At 51.0% G+C, this 14,766-nt stretch overlaps 1 protein-coding gene across 1 annotated transcript in view; it reads right to left on the bottom strand.

Moving 5' to 3' along the window:
* The window catches only part of HECTD1 (HECT domain E3 ubiquitin protein ligase 1), a 345,856-nt gene that overhangs the window by 34,995 nt on the left and 296,095 nt on the right, over window positions 1–14,766 (bottom strand). The window contains 2 exon segments of the mRNA XM_029598986.1: window positions 4,826–4,963; window positions 11,330–11,531. Coding sequence (XP_029454846.1) covers window positions 4,826–4,963; window positions 11,330–11,531 — 340 coding nt within the window.

The following is a 14,766-nucleotide window of genomic DNA, read 5'->3' as shown; positions in this document are numbered from 1 at the left end:
ATTCTAAAATATACATAAAAGCTTGTCACGTGACACTGATGATATGATATAAGCAAACCCTGCATATACTAAATGGAGCATGCAGAAAGTTCTGGAAAGCTTTCCAAGGAAGACAGCAGATGGAGACAGAGCAAGATTTGACGGGCTCTGCCACATATAGCAGGGTGCCACCCACAGCCTCTCAGTCTTACGTAATATGTCAAAGCAGAGTGGAACCAAGAACCAAACTACCTAACTATGTTTCACCCAAACAAGGCCAAGTCCAAAAAACCCCCATCTGGGACAGAACTCTCAGAACCAAAGGAATGAACGACAATATAACGAATATCTAGGTAAATAAATCTACGAGCGGACTCTCCTTTACCTCAAATACACACAAATACGGGCGGGTCCCTGGACTCATCCGTGGTACTACAGGAACGAAAATTATCAGGTAAGAAACTAATTTTCCTTTCCCTGTACATACCCGGATCAGTCCAGACACTTGGGATGTACCACAGCCAACTTACCGAGGGTGGGAACTAGAGAGTCCCGCTCGGAGTACTCCCTCACCAAATCCACCGGAATTCGAGGCTTGGACATCCAGGCAGTAATGCCTTGCAAACGTATGCAACGACCCCTTCGGCCCCTCTCTCTCTGCGCCGGCTGTAGAACCGTGGAGCCTTTGTATTCTGGAAGGTGGCCATCAGGTCCATGTGTGGCGTGCCCCACCTCTCGCAGATGAGTTGAAACGCCTCCTCGGCTAGTTCCCATTCTCCGGGATCTAGATGATGTCAACTGAGGAAGTCTGCCTGAATGTTGTCTACCCCGGCGATATGAGACGCCGCAATGTTGCTGAGATTCCGCTCCGCCCAGCTCATCAAGTGTTGCGCCCCCGCCACAACTAGCTGACTCCTGGTCCCTCCCTGATTATTGATGTATGCCACGGTAGTTGCATTGTCGGACAAGACTCTGACTGCCTTTCCCCGAAGAATCGGGAGAAAGGATTGGAGAGCCAGAGCCACCGCCCTGGTCTCCAAGAGATTGATAGAGCACTGAGATTGTGCCCTGGACCACTGTCCCTGCACCGACCGTCCCAGACAGACCGCTCCCCAGCCTGAGAGACTTGCGTCCGTGGTGACTACCGTCCAGTCGGGCATGACCAGGGACACTCCACACATCAGATGATCCGATACCAGCCACCAGTGGAGACTGGCTCTCGCCTGATCCGTGAGCGGGAGGTGGAATTGTTCTGACACCGGCCTCCAGAGGGACAGTAATGCGGATTGCAAAGGACGCAGATGAGCGAAAGCCCAGGGAACCAAAGCTAGCTTGGATGCCATGGAACCCAAGACCTTCAGATAATCCCGTACCTGAGGCATCGGTAGGGCCAATAGGTGCCTCACCTGACTTTGTAGCTTGACCACTCGTTCCTTGGTGAGAAATACCTTGCCCTGCCTCGTGTCGAACAGCGCACCCAGAAACTCCAGGGACTGAGTCGGAGTCAAACGACTCTTGGCAAGGTTGACCACCCATCCGAGAGATCGCAAGAGCTGAAGGACTCTGGTGACCGCCGTCTGACACTCAGCTCGGACTTCGCCCGAATCAGCCAATCATCCAAGTAGGGATGCACCAGGAAGCCCTCTCTCCGGAGCTGTGCCGCCACCACCACCATCACCTTGGTGAACGTGCGAGGAGCTGTGGCGAGGCCAAAAGGGAGAGCTCGGAATTGATAGTGCTTGCTCAGAATGCAAAACCAGAGGAACCTCTGGTAAAACTGTTGGATGCCGATATGGAGATATGCTTCCGTGAGATCCAGAGAGGCCAGGAACTCGCCTGGCCGAACCGAGGCGACCACCGACCGAATCGTCTCCATTTTGAAGCGCGGTATCCGAAGGCACCGATTGACACTCTTCAAGTCCAATATTGGTCTGAATGTCCCCTCCTTTTTGGGGACTATGAAGTAAATGGAGTATCGGCCCTGGCGCTGTTGCTCTAGAGGAACCAAAATTATCGCCCTCAAGTCCTGTAGACATTGCAGCGTTCCCTGCACCACCACTCACTTCTCCTGGTAATCGCAGGGCGAGATGAGGAACTTGTCTGCGGGAGTCTGTACAAAATCTAAAGCGTAATCTTGACTTATCACAGTGAGGACCCACTGGTCCGACGTTATTCTGGTCCATTCCTTGAAGAACAGCGCCAATCTGGCTCTCAAATTTGGCACTGGGAGAGAAACCTGTTGAGAGGAATGGACCGGACGAATTTCATTGCGAACTCTTAGCCCCCATCCCCGCTGGAGGGCCACTTTGTTTCCCGAATCTTCTGCCACGAAAGGACTGAGACCAAGACAGCTGTCGGGACGAGCTTGGACGGTAAGACGACCCAGAAGACCTCGCTGGATGAGACTTCCTGTTCCCCCAAAACCGAGACCTATTGGAAAATGAACCCCGAGGCCGAGGCCTGTCCTCCGGGAGTTTATAATTCTTATTCTCTCCGAGGGATTGCATCATATCATCCAACTCCTTGCCAAACAACAACTTCCCTTTGAATGGAAGTGAGCCGAGATGGGCCTTGGAAGAACCATCCGCCACCCAATTGCGAAGCCAAAGAAGCCGGCGCGCGGAGACCACGGAGACCATGGATCTGGCCGACGTGCGTAAAAGGTCATACAGCGCTTCCGCGCTGTAAGCGATCACTGCCTCCAGGCGACCCGCTTGAGCAGCTTCTTATTCTGAGAGGTCGGCATTGGCCTGGAGTTGCTGAGCCCAGCGAAGGCCTGCCCGCAGGGCAAAATTACGACATATCGCTGCCCGGACACCCAGAGCCGAAACCTCAAAGACCTTCTTCAGCTGAAGCTCCAGCTTCCTATCCTGTAAATCCTTAAGGGCTGTAGCTCCTGTCACTGGAATCGTGGATCTCTTTGTCACGGCCGACACCGCTGTGTCCACCTTAGGTAGTCGGAGAAGCTCCAAGGCGTCCTCTGGAAGAGGATATAGCTTGTCCATGGCCTTGCTAACCTTCAGGCCCAAATCCGGAGTGTCCCATTCCTGGAAGAGAAGATCCGTCCCCGAGAAGTGGAACGGAAAAGCCCCAACAAAACCGGATCCATTTTGGCTCCCGGACGGGACTCCACCGGCGGGCCGTCTATGCCGAGCTCCTGAAGAATGGCCAGGATAAGTAGTGCCAATTCATCCTTCTTAAAAAGATGCACCACCTTCGGGTCATCCCCTTCCACCGCTGGAGCTCCTTTGCTGGTACCTGGCTGAGCCGGTACCTCCACATCCCCTTCAACGGCCCCCCCCAGGGGCCTCACCTGGGGATCCGTCTCATCCTGAGACATGGACTCCGTGTCAGTCTCTTGAGGGGCGGACCGCAACTGTCGCTTATCGTTTGGCGGGTCCGAGTCCCTCCGGGACCTGTTCCTTCTCCGGCGCTTCTGGGCCTTTGGCTGCAGCCCCAGGCCCCCCAGAGTTAACTTCTTCCCTGCCTTCTTAGCTTTAAATACTTTGTGCATCAGCAGCACAAAGTCTGAAGAAAAGGAGGATTCCGAAGAAGAGGAAGCCTCCCCCAGGCTATCCTCCTGCAAGGGAGAGGCAGCTCCACCCAGGGCACCCTCCCTCCCCCCGGGCGGCAGCTGCTGTGGAGAGAGCGCGGGAGGCAGCGGCCCATCCCCCAGCGCCGACCACGTGGCCTCCCTGAAGGAGCCTAAAATGGCCGCCGTTCCCACGCTGAGCGGGAACGGGTCCCCACTCCCTGCAGCACTCGGTCCGGCACATGACGGCGACCGCGGCTCCCGAATCCGGCCCCCCCAACCGGGATCGGATGGCCCCTCGCCGCCCAGCGCACAACCTGAACACAGTCCGTCGCGCAAAGACCCCCGAGGCATCTCTTCCCTTTCGCCGGCTACGACCAAGAGGAGCGGAAAGATAATACAGGCAACAAACAAAAAGGAACAGCGAAAGAGGCAGCAGAGAGTCAGCGCGCACAAACAAAACCTTTTTATTTTGCCGGCCGCTGTCCCTGGTACTGGACTCCCTCTCCAGTGGGGGGTGAGTGAACCGGGCTCCCCGGTGTCACCCCCGACGCTGCTAACCAGAAGGGGCCGGGTCCTCGACCCTTAGCAGCGGCCTCGACCAGAGGGGAATGGTCCCCTCAGAACCTTCCACCCTCCTGGGAGGCTCTCTCGACGAGGGACTGTCTTCTTTGGTTTTTTTTTGTTTTTTTTAGAACAAGATCCTGCTGAACTAAACTAACTACCAAAACTTCCCCACTAGGGATCCCAGAGGCTGAGGACTTTGCACCTGTACCATCTGCTGGAGACAGAGTAAGACTGAGAGGCTGTGGGTGGCAGAGCCCGTCAAATCTTGCTCTGTCTCCATCTGCTGGTGCAGAGGCAAAACCCAGGTGTCTGGACTGATCCGGATACGTACAGGAACTCTGGAATTTGTTGCCAGGGGATGTGGTTAGTGCAGTTAGTGTAGCTGTGTTTAAAAAAGGATTGGATAAGTTCTTGGAGAAGTCCATTACCTGCTTTTAATTAAGTTGACTTAGAAAATAGCCACTGCTATTACTGGCAACTGTAGCATGGAATAGACTTAGGTTTTGGGTACTTGCCAGGTTCTTATGGCTTGGATTGGCCACTGTTGGAAATGGGATGCTGGGCTTGATGGACCCTTGGTCTTACCTAGTATGGCATGTTATTATGTTCCTCTAATCTTTCCTTTCTGTGCTTAATACCTGCTATAGAAACTTCCACTACACTTGGCACTTCTTTAAATGATGCTTTCTACGTGTTGTTACATGGTATAAAAAGACAAACAGAAAGAAAGAAAAGGGTATGGCATACCTGTCGAGATTCATCATCTGGAAAATCATCATCACACAACCAGATTCCAAGCTCAGTTCTCTGGAACTCAGCAGCCACCAAAGCATAGAATTCCAATGTTGGCCCTAAGCCCGTTCCTTCTTCTCCTAAAAATTCCACCTGTGGCACAGGAAACATGTGATTGTTATAAACATTTAGGTGAATTCCTTCAGTAACCTAAAGATTTTGGATGTTCAGGAAGTAGCTCCTTCCTGCTGTTACAGAGATTTTTTAAATGGTTACAAGAAATAAGAATAGATCTAAGGAGTTTAATAAGGCAATATTACCCTGCAAAACTGAAGCATTTTGGTTTACTGTACAGTTTTGCTCTATAATTTACACATATCTGGTGAGTATACTACTTTAAAAATATTTTATATGATTTCTACTGCACAGCAAAAATAGAATATTAAATTTTAATTTGTTTTCCTGGAGAGGAGAAAGTAAATAAATAAATAAGATAAAGTAGAGTTACTTACCTGTAACAGGTGCTCACCGAGGACAGCAGGATGTTAGTTCTCACACATAGGTGACATCATCAGATGGAGCCCCAACATGGAAAACGTATGTCAAAGTTTCTAGAACTTTGACTTGCCACACTGGGCATGCCCTATACCACGCGTCCACGCAGGGTTCCTCTTCAGTCTTATAACACAGAATTATATAAAAACAAAAATAGAAGAAACCCAACTCTGTGGGGTGGTAGGAGGGTTTCGTGAAGATTAACATCCTGGTGTCCTTTGAGAACACCTGCTTTTTTTCAAGGATAAGCAGGATGGTAGTCCTTACATAGGTGAATCCCTAGCTACAGGCTGCTCCCCAACCTAAAAGGGAACCAACAGACACTCAAACCAGGTGCCAATGGGCACAAAAACAACAGTGCTGTTGGTTACAGAGAGAGTAGACAGCCTGAACCGAAACAAAGGGCCCTAGGCAGGAGAGAACTGGCACCTCAAACAGATTCCGAAGGACAGATTGGCCAAACCTACTGTTGCGTTGGCCATCCTTATCCAGACAATAGTGAGATCTGAATGTGTGGAGAGAACTCCACGTCAGCCTTGCAAATCTCTTACACGGGCACTGCTTGCAAGTGGGCCACCAACGCTGCCAATGCTCGGACAGAATGAGCCTTGACATGGTCACCAAGATGCTGCCCCGCCTAGAGATACCAGAAGGAGATGCATTCTTCTAGCCAATTCAATAGTATCTGTTTGGAAACTGCAATGCCCAACTAATTCCTATCAAAAGAAACAAAAAGTTGAGTGGATTGTCAATGGGCTTCTGTCTGCTCCAGATAGAAGACTAAGACTTGCTTTTAGCCCAACCTTTGCAGGGTTTGTTTGTCTTGGTGCGAATGGGGCCTGCGAAAGAATATTGACAGGACAATGGACTGGTTAAGATGGATGTCCATCACCACTTTAGGCAGGAACTTAGGGTGCGTATGCAAGACCACCCTGTTATGATGAAACAGTGTAAGGTGGATAAGTCACTAAGGCCTGCAGCTTGCTGATGGCCACCAAAAATATGACCTTTTAGATCACGTATTTCAGGTCACAGATACTCAGCGGCTCAAAAGGAGCTTTCATCAGCTGAACTAATGTCACGACGAGGTCATAAGACACAGCGGGAGGTCTTAGGGGAGGCTTCAGTTGAAACAGGCCCTGCATGAATTGTACAAATATAGGCTGTACAGAGATGGGTGTACCTTCTACACTTTGGTGGTATGCGCCAATTGCATTAAGATGAATTCTAACGGAGTTGGTTATTAAGCCAGCTTCTGATAGGTGAAGAAGATAGTCAAGCAGGTTTTGTGTGGAGCAGGAGAATGGATCTAGGGCCTTCAGTTCACAGCACATGGAAAACCCCCTCCATTTCAGTTCATGGAACTTTCTAGTGGAAGGCTTCCTAGAAACCACCGGGACCCGAGACACATCCTCTGAAAGATCAAGTGGCTGCAGAATTAACCCCTCAACATCCAGGCTGTGAGCAACAGGGCCTGGAGGTTGGGATGCTGGAGCCTGCCTTGATCTTGTGTTATGAGATCTGGGGAAGTCCAGATGGACAACTCCTGTAGGAGTGGAAACCAGACCTGTCTGTATCAGCCAACGAGGGGCTATGAGGATCATAGTACCCCTGTCCTCGCGAAGCTTCAAGAAAGTCTTTGCCACTAAGTGAATTGGAGGATATGCATACAGAAGACCCTTGCCTCAATGACAGGCCAGGACGTCCGAGGCTGGTCTCCTGTCTAACCTGTACAGGGAATAGAACCAAGGCACTTTCCTGCTGCAGGGAAATGCGAACAGATCTACGTCCGGGCTCCCCCAGAGGTGGAATATCCGATTCACTACCCAATGGTCCAGGGACCTCTTGTGTGGTTTGAAGACTCGACTTAGCCTGTCTGCTACCATGTTTTCCTTCCTTATGAGGTACATGGCCCTGATCACCATGCAGTGGAACAGCGCTTATGACCAGATCTGGAGCCGCTTTCTGACACAGGAGGTACGATTTCGTACCTCCCTGCTTGTGGACATACCACATGGCTACCTAGTTGTTGGTTTGGATCAGGACAACTTTGTTGGACAGCCAATCTCTGAAAGCCCATAGCGCGAACCTGATTGCTCAAAGCTCCAGGAAACTGATTTGACAAGAGTGTTCCCAAGCGGACCAGAGACCCTGGGTGCTGAGCTTATCTATATGAGCTCTCACCCCAGGGTGGGTGCATCCGTGGTTAGTACAATTTGAGTAGGGAGATTTTGAAGAGAGATCCCCTGTTCCAGATTTGAAAGTACCTGCCACCAGGACAATGAGTCCCGGAGAAGACGGGTGACTTAGATGCAATCCTGGAGGCGCCGAGTGGCTTGGCGTCACTGCGACCTCAGGGCCCATTGGGCTCTGCGCATGTGCAAACGTGCCAAGGGAATGATATGGACGGTTGCGGCCATATGGCCCAATAGCCTCAACATGTGCCAGGCTGACACCTGCTAGCTCTGTTGAATCCCTGCCATGATGGTTGCCAAGGTGATGGCCCGCTGATGAGGTAGGAAGACCTTGGCCTGAAACGTGTCTAGCAGGGCTCCTATGAAGTCCAATTGAGGCGACGGGCTGAGACGGGACTTTGGGTAGTTGAGAACGAACCCTAGAGACTCCAAAACCCAAATGGTCAAGCGCATAGACCTGGTGGCCCCTGCCTGAGACATACCCTTGACCAGCCAATCATCAAGATATAGGAAAACATGCCCCCCCCAGTCTGCAGAGGTGCACCGCCACCACGGCCAAGGATTTTGTGAAGATCCATGTGGCTGACGCAAACCCAAATGGCAGCACCTGGTACTAAAAGTGCTGTTTTCCACCACAAATTAGAGATACTTCCTGTGACCGGGGAAGATCTTGATATACATGTATGCATCCTTTAAGTCAAGGGAGCACAGCCAGTCCCCTTTTTGTAAAAGGGGGATCAAGGTGCGCAGGGAAACCATCTTGAACGTTTCTTTTCATAGAAACTTGTTCAAAGCCCTTAGGTCTAGTATGGGATGGAGTCGTCCTGTTCTCTTTGGAATCAGGAAGTACCAGGAGTAGAATCCCTGCTCTCTTTGCCCTGGTGGTATGGGCTCGACCACTCTGACCATTAAGAGGGAGGAGAGCTCCATTAGTAGTACCTCCTGAAGTGCTACCAGCCCCCAAAACGGGCGCAGAAGGCAATTTGGTGGGATACCCAATAGATTCAATTAGTACCCTTGGCGAATGATGGACAGAATCCACTGGTCTGAGGTTATACTAGGCCACTTGTTCACAAAGAACCGGGCACGGGCAACTGACCTACGCTCCCTGTGACCCAGTCAAAACCCCATCCCCAGAATTGACTGAGGAGCGGCTGGGGCTTAGAGCTCTCTGCTGCCTAGGACGGCCGCAGGAGCCCTGATGGTGTTGACAGGAGCGAGGGAGGCAGAGGATAGTACTTCCTTTGGTGAAAGAAAGACTTCCTGGGCCCTAGTCTCGCTGACTTCCTGGAAGAGGAGGACAGGTCCAGAGTACTGGCACAGAGTTGTTAGAGAGTTTCATGGTAGTCCTGAAGCTGGGCTACAGCATCCCTCACCCTATCTCCAAAGAGATTCTCTCCAGTACACAGCATGTCAGCGAGTCGTTCCTATACCTCTGGTCAGAGATCCGAGGCCCACAGCCATGCCATTCTGAAGGCACAGAGTCCCAACTGCAAAGACTCTCGATGCAGTCTCAAAAACATCATAGGTCACACGGACCTCGTGTTTTCTGCACTCCAGGCCCTTATGCACCAGTGACATGAGGGTGTCCTGCTGCTGTTAAAGCAGCTACTCGGCTACCTCCTGCATCTGCTTCCAGATGTCTCACCAGTACTGGCTCATGTAGAGCTAATAGGCAGCAATGCAAGCAATAAGCATTGCAATTTGAAACACCTTCCTCCCAAGAACATCCATCGCTCTATGGTCCTTCCCCAGGGGTGCCGAGGAATGAGTCTGAGAGAGCTTGGGACTGGTGCAGCAGCTGACGCTTTTCAAATCCAGCAGCCTTCTGGACGAGGTTTCCCCCATCTGCCTTCTTATTAACGGGAGGCACTGTGAAGGGGTGTTCCATATCTTCAGTAGCCACTCCTTAAGAATCTCATGTACCAGGATTGCCACGATCTCCTTAGGAGGCTCCATGAACTGGAGGATCTCAAACATTTTGTGTCTGGCATCCTCCTCCGTCAATAACTGAAAAGGGATGGCTTCTGCCATCACCCTCACAAAATCTGCAAAGGTTAAGTCCTCAGGCAGAGACTTCCTTCACTCCTCTGGAGAAGGGTCTGGACCTAGACCTTCGGAGCCCTAGAAAGACTCTGAAACATCATCCCCCTCCAGGGGTCATAAGGTTCATCATCCTCACTGTAATCGACAGTGCTCGGCCTTTGTATAGAGGTACATGCACCGATATAACTGGATGAGGGGCGGCAGGCCTCAGCATCTCTGCAGGCCTAGTTGGAGCTTTCTTAGAGGAAGAACTGGCAATGACCACTATATCAGTAGGCCGAGGCCTCAGTGCCCCGCCGGGCACAAAGGCTGTCTGGGGAACCAGTGCGGTCGGTAATGCACCGATGAGCACATTGAGCTTCTACAGAAGTGGTACGAGAACGGGCAGTACTGGGTCCAGGGCCATCAGTGCCACAGGCCCAAAGCTCTGCAGCACCCAGTCCACCACTAGCTGAACTCGGTGCTCCAGCTCCTCCTCAAACATTGCCACTGCCAACTCCAACTGGGAGGAAGGAGGGGTGGCCAGATCCTTTTCGGATCCTCGAGGTGGATCAATGACCGACATCAGAACCAGTGAAGACTGTCGCAGACCCCTGGCACCGATAGAGGATTGGCACTCCTCGCCATGGGGTCATCGGGGCATCACAGCAAAAGCTGGTATATCCCTGTGCCCTGCACCATACAATAATGGGGACTGGTGCCAATGCTTCTTTGTCTTTCCTCGATATTCGGTCCGGTCCTTTGCTTGTGCTGGCAGCATCAATGGAACAGACAGTCCTGCCAATATCTATGGCTCTGTGTCCATTGGTGCGGTTCCTTAGTCCTTCAATGCCAATGCTGCCGATGCCAATGGCTCGGACTTCTTCAACCTGAAAAGCTGCTCCATCTTGTCGAATCGAAGCAGACATCCCCCTTGGGGTCATCTGGGCACATAAGTGGCAACCTCGCATTTCATGTGATACCCCCAGGCAGATGACACATCTCTCATGCGGATCTGTGATGGACATGGTCCTCGGGCAATGGGGGCAATGCTGAAAACCAGACGTGGCCATAATGGATGAAACAAAAGGGACACAAACCAAAGGCGATGGCAGCGGGACGTTGATGGCCAGTAAGCACTGATGCACTGTTGCCATGGGGAATCGACCGTGAAAGGAAACTTACCCGAATTGCTGAAAACCCTGACTAGGAGACATTACAGGGCGGCTCCGAGAGGGATCTGACGATGAGGGAAAACTGCGAAAAACACCAAAGTTTTCCACAAGGCCAAAAAATAGCCAAAGTGACTTCATTCACACAGCAAGGCTTACAGCTCCATCTGATGTCACCCATGTGTGAGGACTACTATCCTGCTTGTCCTCGGCGAATTACTGCTACTTGTGTGTACTTCTGGAAGATTGCACAACACACAAAAGGCAACGGTTTCTTCTGACCTTCATGTTCTATTCATGCTTCACAGCAAGCAAAAACGAAAGGATTTTAACTAGTAAACAAAGCAGAGATGATCTAGAAATTGATGTTCTATGTAGCCTAATTATTGCAAAGCTAGCCTCCTTAAAATTCTTTAAGGTATAAACCCAATACTATGAGTGCAGCAGCTTTGTACTACATATTGTCACAGCATAGAACAGAAAATCCCTACTAGATGCCTGGCTACCTTATCTGATGGATGTTCTGGATAATGTACTAAACTGCATAGCAATTCTAAAAAATGCATGTATACCTCAAGCACAGACTTCCTGTCGGCATGAATCTGCATGACATTCTCTGCCCAATCCATCAGGGATTCACCCCTTGGAACTTTCACCCTCTCATGCTTCAGGCGGCCTACTCGGAACTCGCCTGGATCATCTCTTCTTACAGCGCTGGTCGTTCTTGTCCGTTCTACTGTGGCCTCACGCCTATTCTGCAGCCACACAATAGCTCTGGGAAATATAAAACAGTGAAAACAATGGTAAACTGTTGCATGGTATACCGGAGCCAATTCTACCCCAATATCACATTTAAACCAATGGATTCTAAATACTCCCAACTGTGCTAATTTTTTTAAAATACCTTTTTTGTTAGAATATGGTCTGTGTGGGAGCCCCTTTCCCTTTTTATCGCCTAAGGAATAAAGGAGCCCTACAGGGCAATAATTGCACCTTAATTTATAGGCATCCACAGCTATGGCCATCTTCTTGGTAGTAAAAAATCATCAGATTATAAAACCATTTGTTTAATACAGGGAGAATTTTTCTTCAGAATGAGCTGTAAAGGAAAATTAGTTTCTTACCCGATAATTTTCGTTCCTGTAGTACCACGGATCAGTCCAGACACCTGGGTTTTGCCTCCGCACCAGAAGATGGAGACAGAGCAAGATTTGACGGGCTCTGCCACATATACAGCCTCTCAGTCTTACGTAATGTCAAAGCAGAATGGAACAAACAATCAAACTACCTACCTAACTCTACTTTGCCTATAAAGGCCGAGTCCAAACACCCAACTGGAACAGAACTCTCAGAACCAATGGAATGAACAATAAGATAATATAATGAATATCCAGAGAAAAAAAAACATACGAGCGGACTCAGCGTCACTTCAGAATACATACAAACATGGGCAGGTCCATGGACTGATCCGTGGTACTACAGGAATGAAAATTATCAGGTAAGAAACTAATTTTCCTTTCCCTGTACATACCCGGATCAGTCCAGACACCTGGGATGTACCAGAGCCAACTTACCGAAGGTGGGAACCAGAGAGTCCTGCTCGGAGCACTCCCTCACCAAAACCACGCGAAGTCGAGGCTTGGACATCTAGACGGTAATGCCGCGCAAAAGTATGCAACGACTTCCAATTAGCCGCCCAGCAAATTTCCTGAGGCGAAACCTGAAAAGATTCCGCCCAAGAAGCAGCATGAGACCGTGTAGAATCAGCCCGAAAGCCCACTGGAACAGTTTTCCCACATAGTAAATATGCGAACCCGATGGCCTCTTTGAGCCATCGCGCTATCGTAGTTTTTGAGGCTGCACTTCCTCTCTTCGGACCACTCCACAACACAAAAAGATGGTCAGACACACAGAAAGGGTTCATAACCTCGAGATAGTGCAGCAGTACCCTGCGAACATCCAGTTTCCGTAAATCCCGTGCCATCAGATCGGACCGCTCCCCTTCGGGGAAAGAAGGGAGTTCAATTGACTGATTCAAAGTGGAAAGAAGACACCACCTTTGGTAGACAGGAGGGAACCGTCTGCAACGACACCCCTGAATCCGAGATTCGCAAGAACGGCTCCCTATACGACAAAGCCTGCAATTCGGACACACGTCTAGCCGAAGAAATCGCAATTAGAAACACCACCTTCAGTGTAAGATCCTTCAGCGTCGCCTTCTTGATAGGCTCAAAAGGCAGTGAGCATAAAGCCGAAAACACCCAATTTAGGTTCCAGGAAGGGCAAGGGTGACGAAGCGGAGGACTCAAATGTTTAGTCCCCCGAAGAAAAGATGTAAGGCTAAGGACACCCTGTGGACCTTACCCCTGAGACAACCCAAGGCCGCCACCTGGACCAGGAGCGAACTGCAAGATAGTCCTTTAGAAAGACGTGCCTGAAGAAAACCTAGAATGTCGGAAACCGAGGCCCACGTGGGATCCACTACCCGAGCCGCACACCAATCCTCAAATACTGTCCAGACCCGAACATAAGCTAAGGATGTAGACTGTTTCCGCAACCTCAATAAGGTAGCCACCACCGCATCGGAATAACCTTTATTCTTCAAGCGTTGCCTTTCAAAAGCCATGCCGCGAGACAGAAGTGATCCGTCTCCTCCAAACAGACGGGGCCTTGATGAAGAAGGGCCACGGACTCCCGAAACCGAAGGGGCGGCTGGACCGCCAAGTTGAGAAGATCCGCAAACCATGGATGTTGGGGCCACTCCAGCGCCATCAAAATCACCTCCGTCGGGTGGAGTTCTATGCGCCGAAGCACCTTGCCGATCAGTGGCCAGGGAGGGAACACGTACAGCAACACGTTTGTTGGCCAGGGAAGGACCAGGGCATCGACTCCCTCGGCCCCCCTTTCTCTGCGACGGCTGTAGAACCGTGGGGCCTTTGCATTCTGGAAGGTGGCCATCAGATCATGTGAGGCGTGCCCCACAGCTCGCAGACTAGTTGAAATGCCTCGTCGGCTAGTTCCCACTCTCTGGGATCCAGGTGGTGCCGACTGAGGAAGTCTGCCTGTATGTTGTCTACTCCGGCGATGTGAGATGCTGCAAGGTTGCTGAGATGTCGCTCCGCCCAGCTCATCAAATGTTGAGCCTCCGTCGCAACTAATCGACTCCTGGTTCCTCCTTGGCGATTGATGTACGCCACCACTGTGGTCGCATTGTCTGACAAGACTCTGACCGACTTCCCCCGAAGAAACGGGAGGAAGGCTTGCAGAGCCAGAGCCACCGTCCTGGTCTCCAGGAGGTTGATGGACCACTGAGATTGTGCTCTGGATCACTGCCCCTGTACCGACCGTCCCAAACAAACCGCTCCCCAGCCGGAAAGACTGGCATCCGTGGTGACCACTGTCCAGTCGGGCACTACCAGGGGTACTCCACAGGTTAGATGATCCGGTACCAGCCACCATCCGAGACTGGTTCTCGCCTGGTCCGTAAGTGGAAGCGGTAGATGAAACTGCTCTGACACAGGATTCCAGCGGGACAGCAATGCGGATTGTAAGGGACGCAGATGCGCGAAAGCCCAGGGAACCAAGGCTAGCGTGGACGCCATGGAACCCAAGACCTTCAGATAATCTCTCACCTGCGGCATCTGTAGAGACAATAGGTGCCTCACCTGAGTCTGTAGCTTGACCACTCGTTCGTTGGTAAGGAACACCTTGCCCTGTCTTGTATCGAAACGAGCTCCCAGAAACTCCAGGGACTGTGTAGGGGTCAAACGACTCTTGGCAAGGTTGACCACCCAGCCGAGAGATCGCAAAAGTTGAAGAACCCGGCTGACCGCTGTCTGACACAGTAGCTCTCACTTCACTCGAATTAGCCAATCGTCCAAGTAGGGATGTACCAGAAAACCCTCCCTCCGAAGTTGAGCCGCCACCACCACCATCACCTTGGTGAACGTGCGGGGAGCGGTGGCGAGGCCGAAAGGGAGAGCTCTGAACTGATAGCACCTGCCTAGAA

This window comes from Rhinatrema bivittatum, chromosome 4 (assembly GCF_901001135.1).
Source record: "Rhinatrema bivittatum chromosome 4, aRhiBiv1.1, whole genome shotgun sequence".
Lineage (NCBI taxonomy): Eukaryota > Metazoa > Chordata > Amphibia > Gymnophiona > Rhinatrematidae > Rhinatrema > Rhinatrema bivittatum.
Note: the sequence above shows the minus strand (reverse complement) of the source record. Positions and strands in the feature narration are given on the sequence as shown.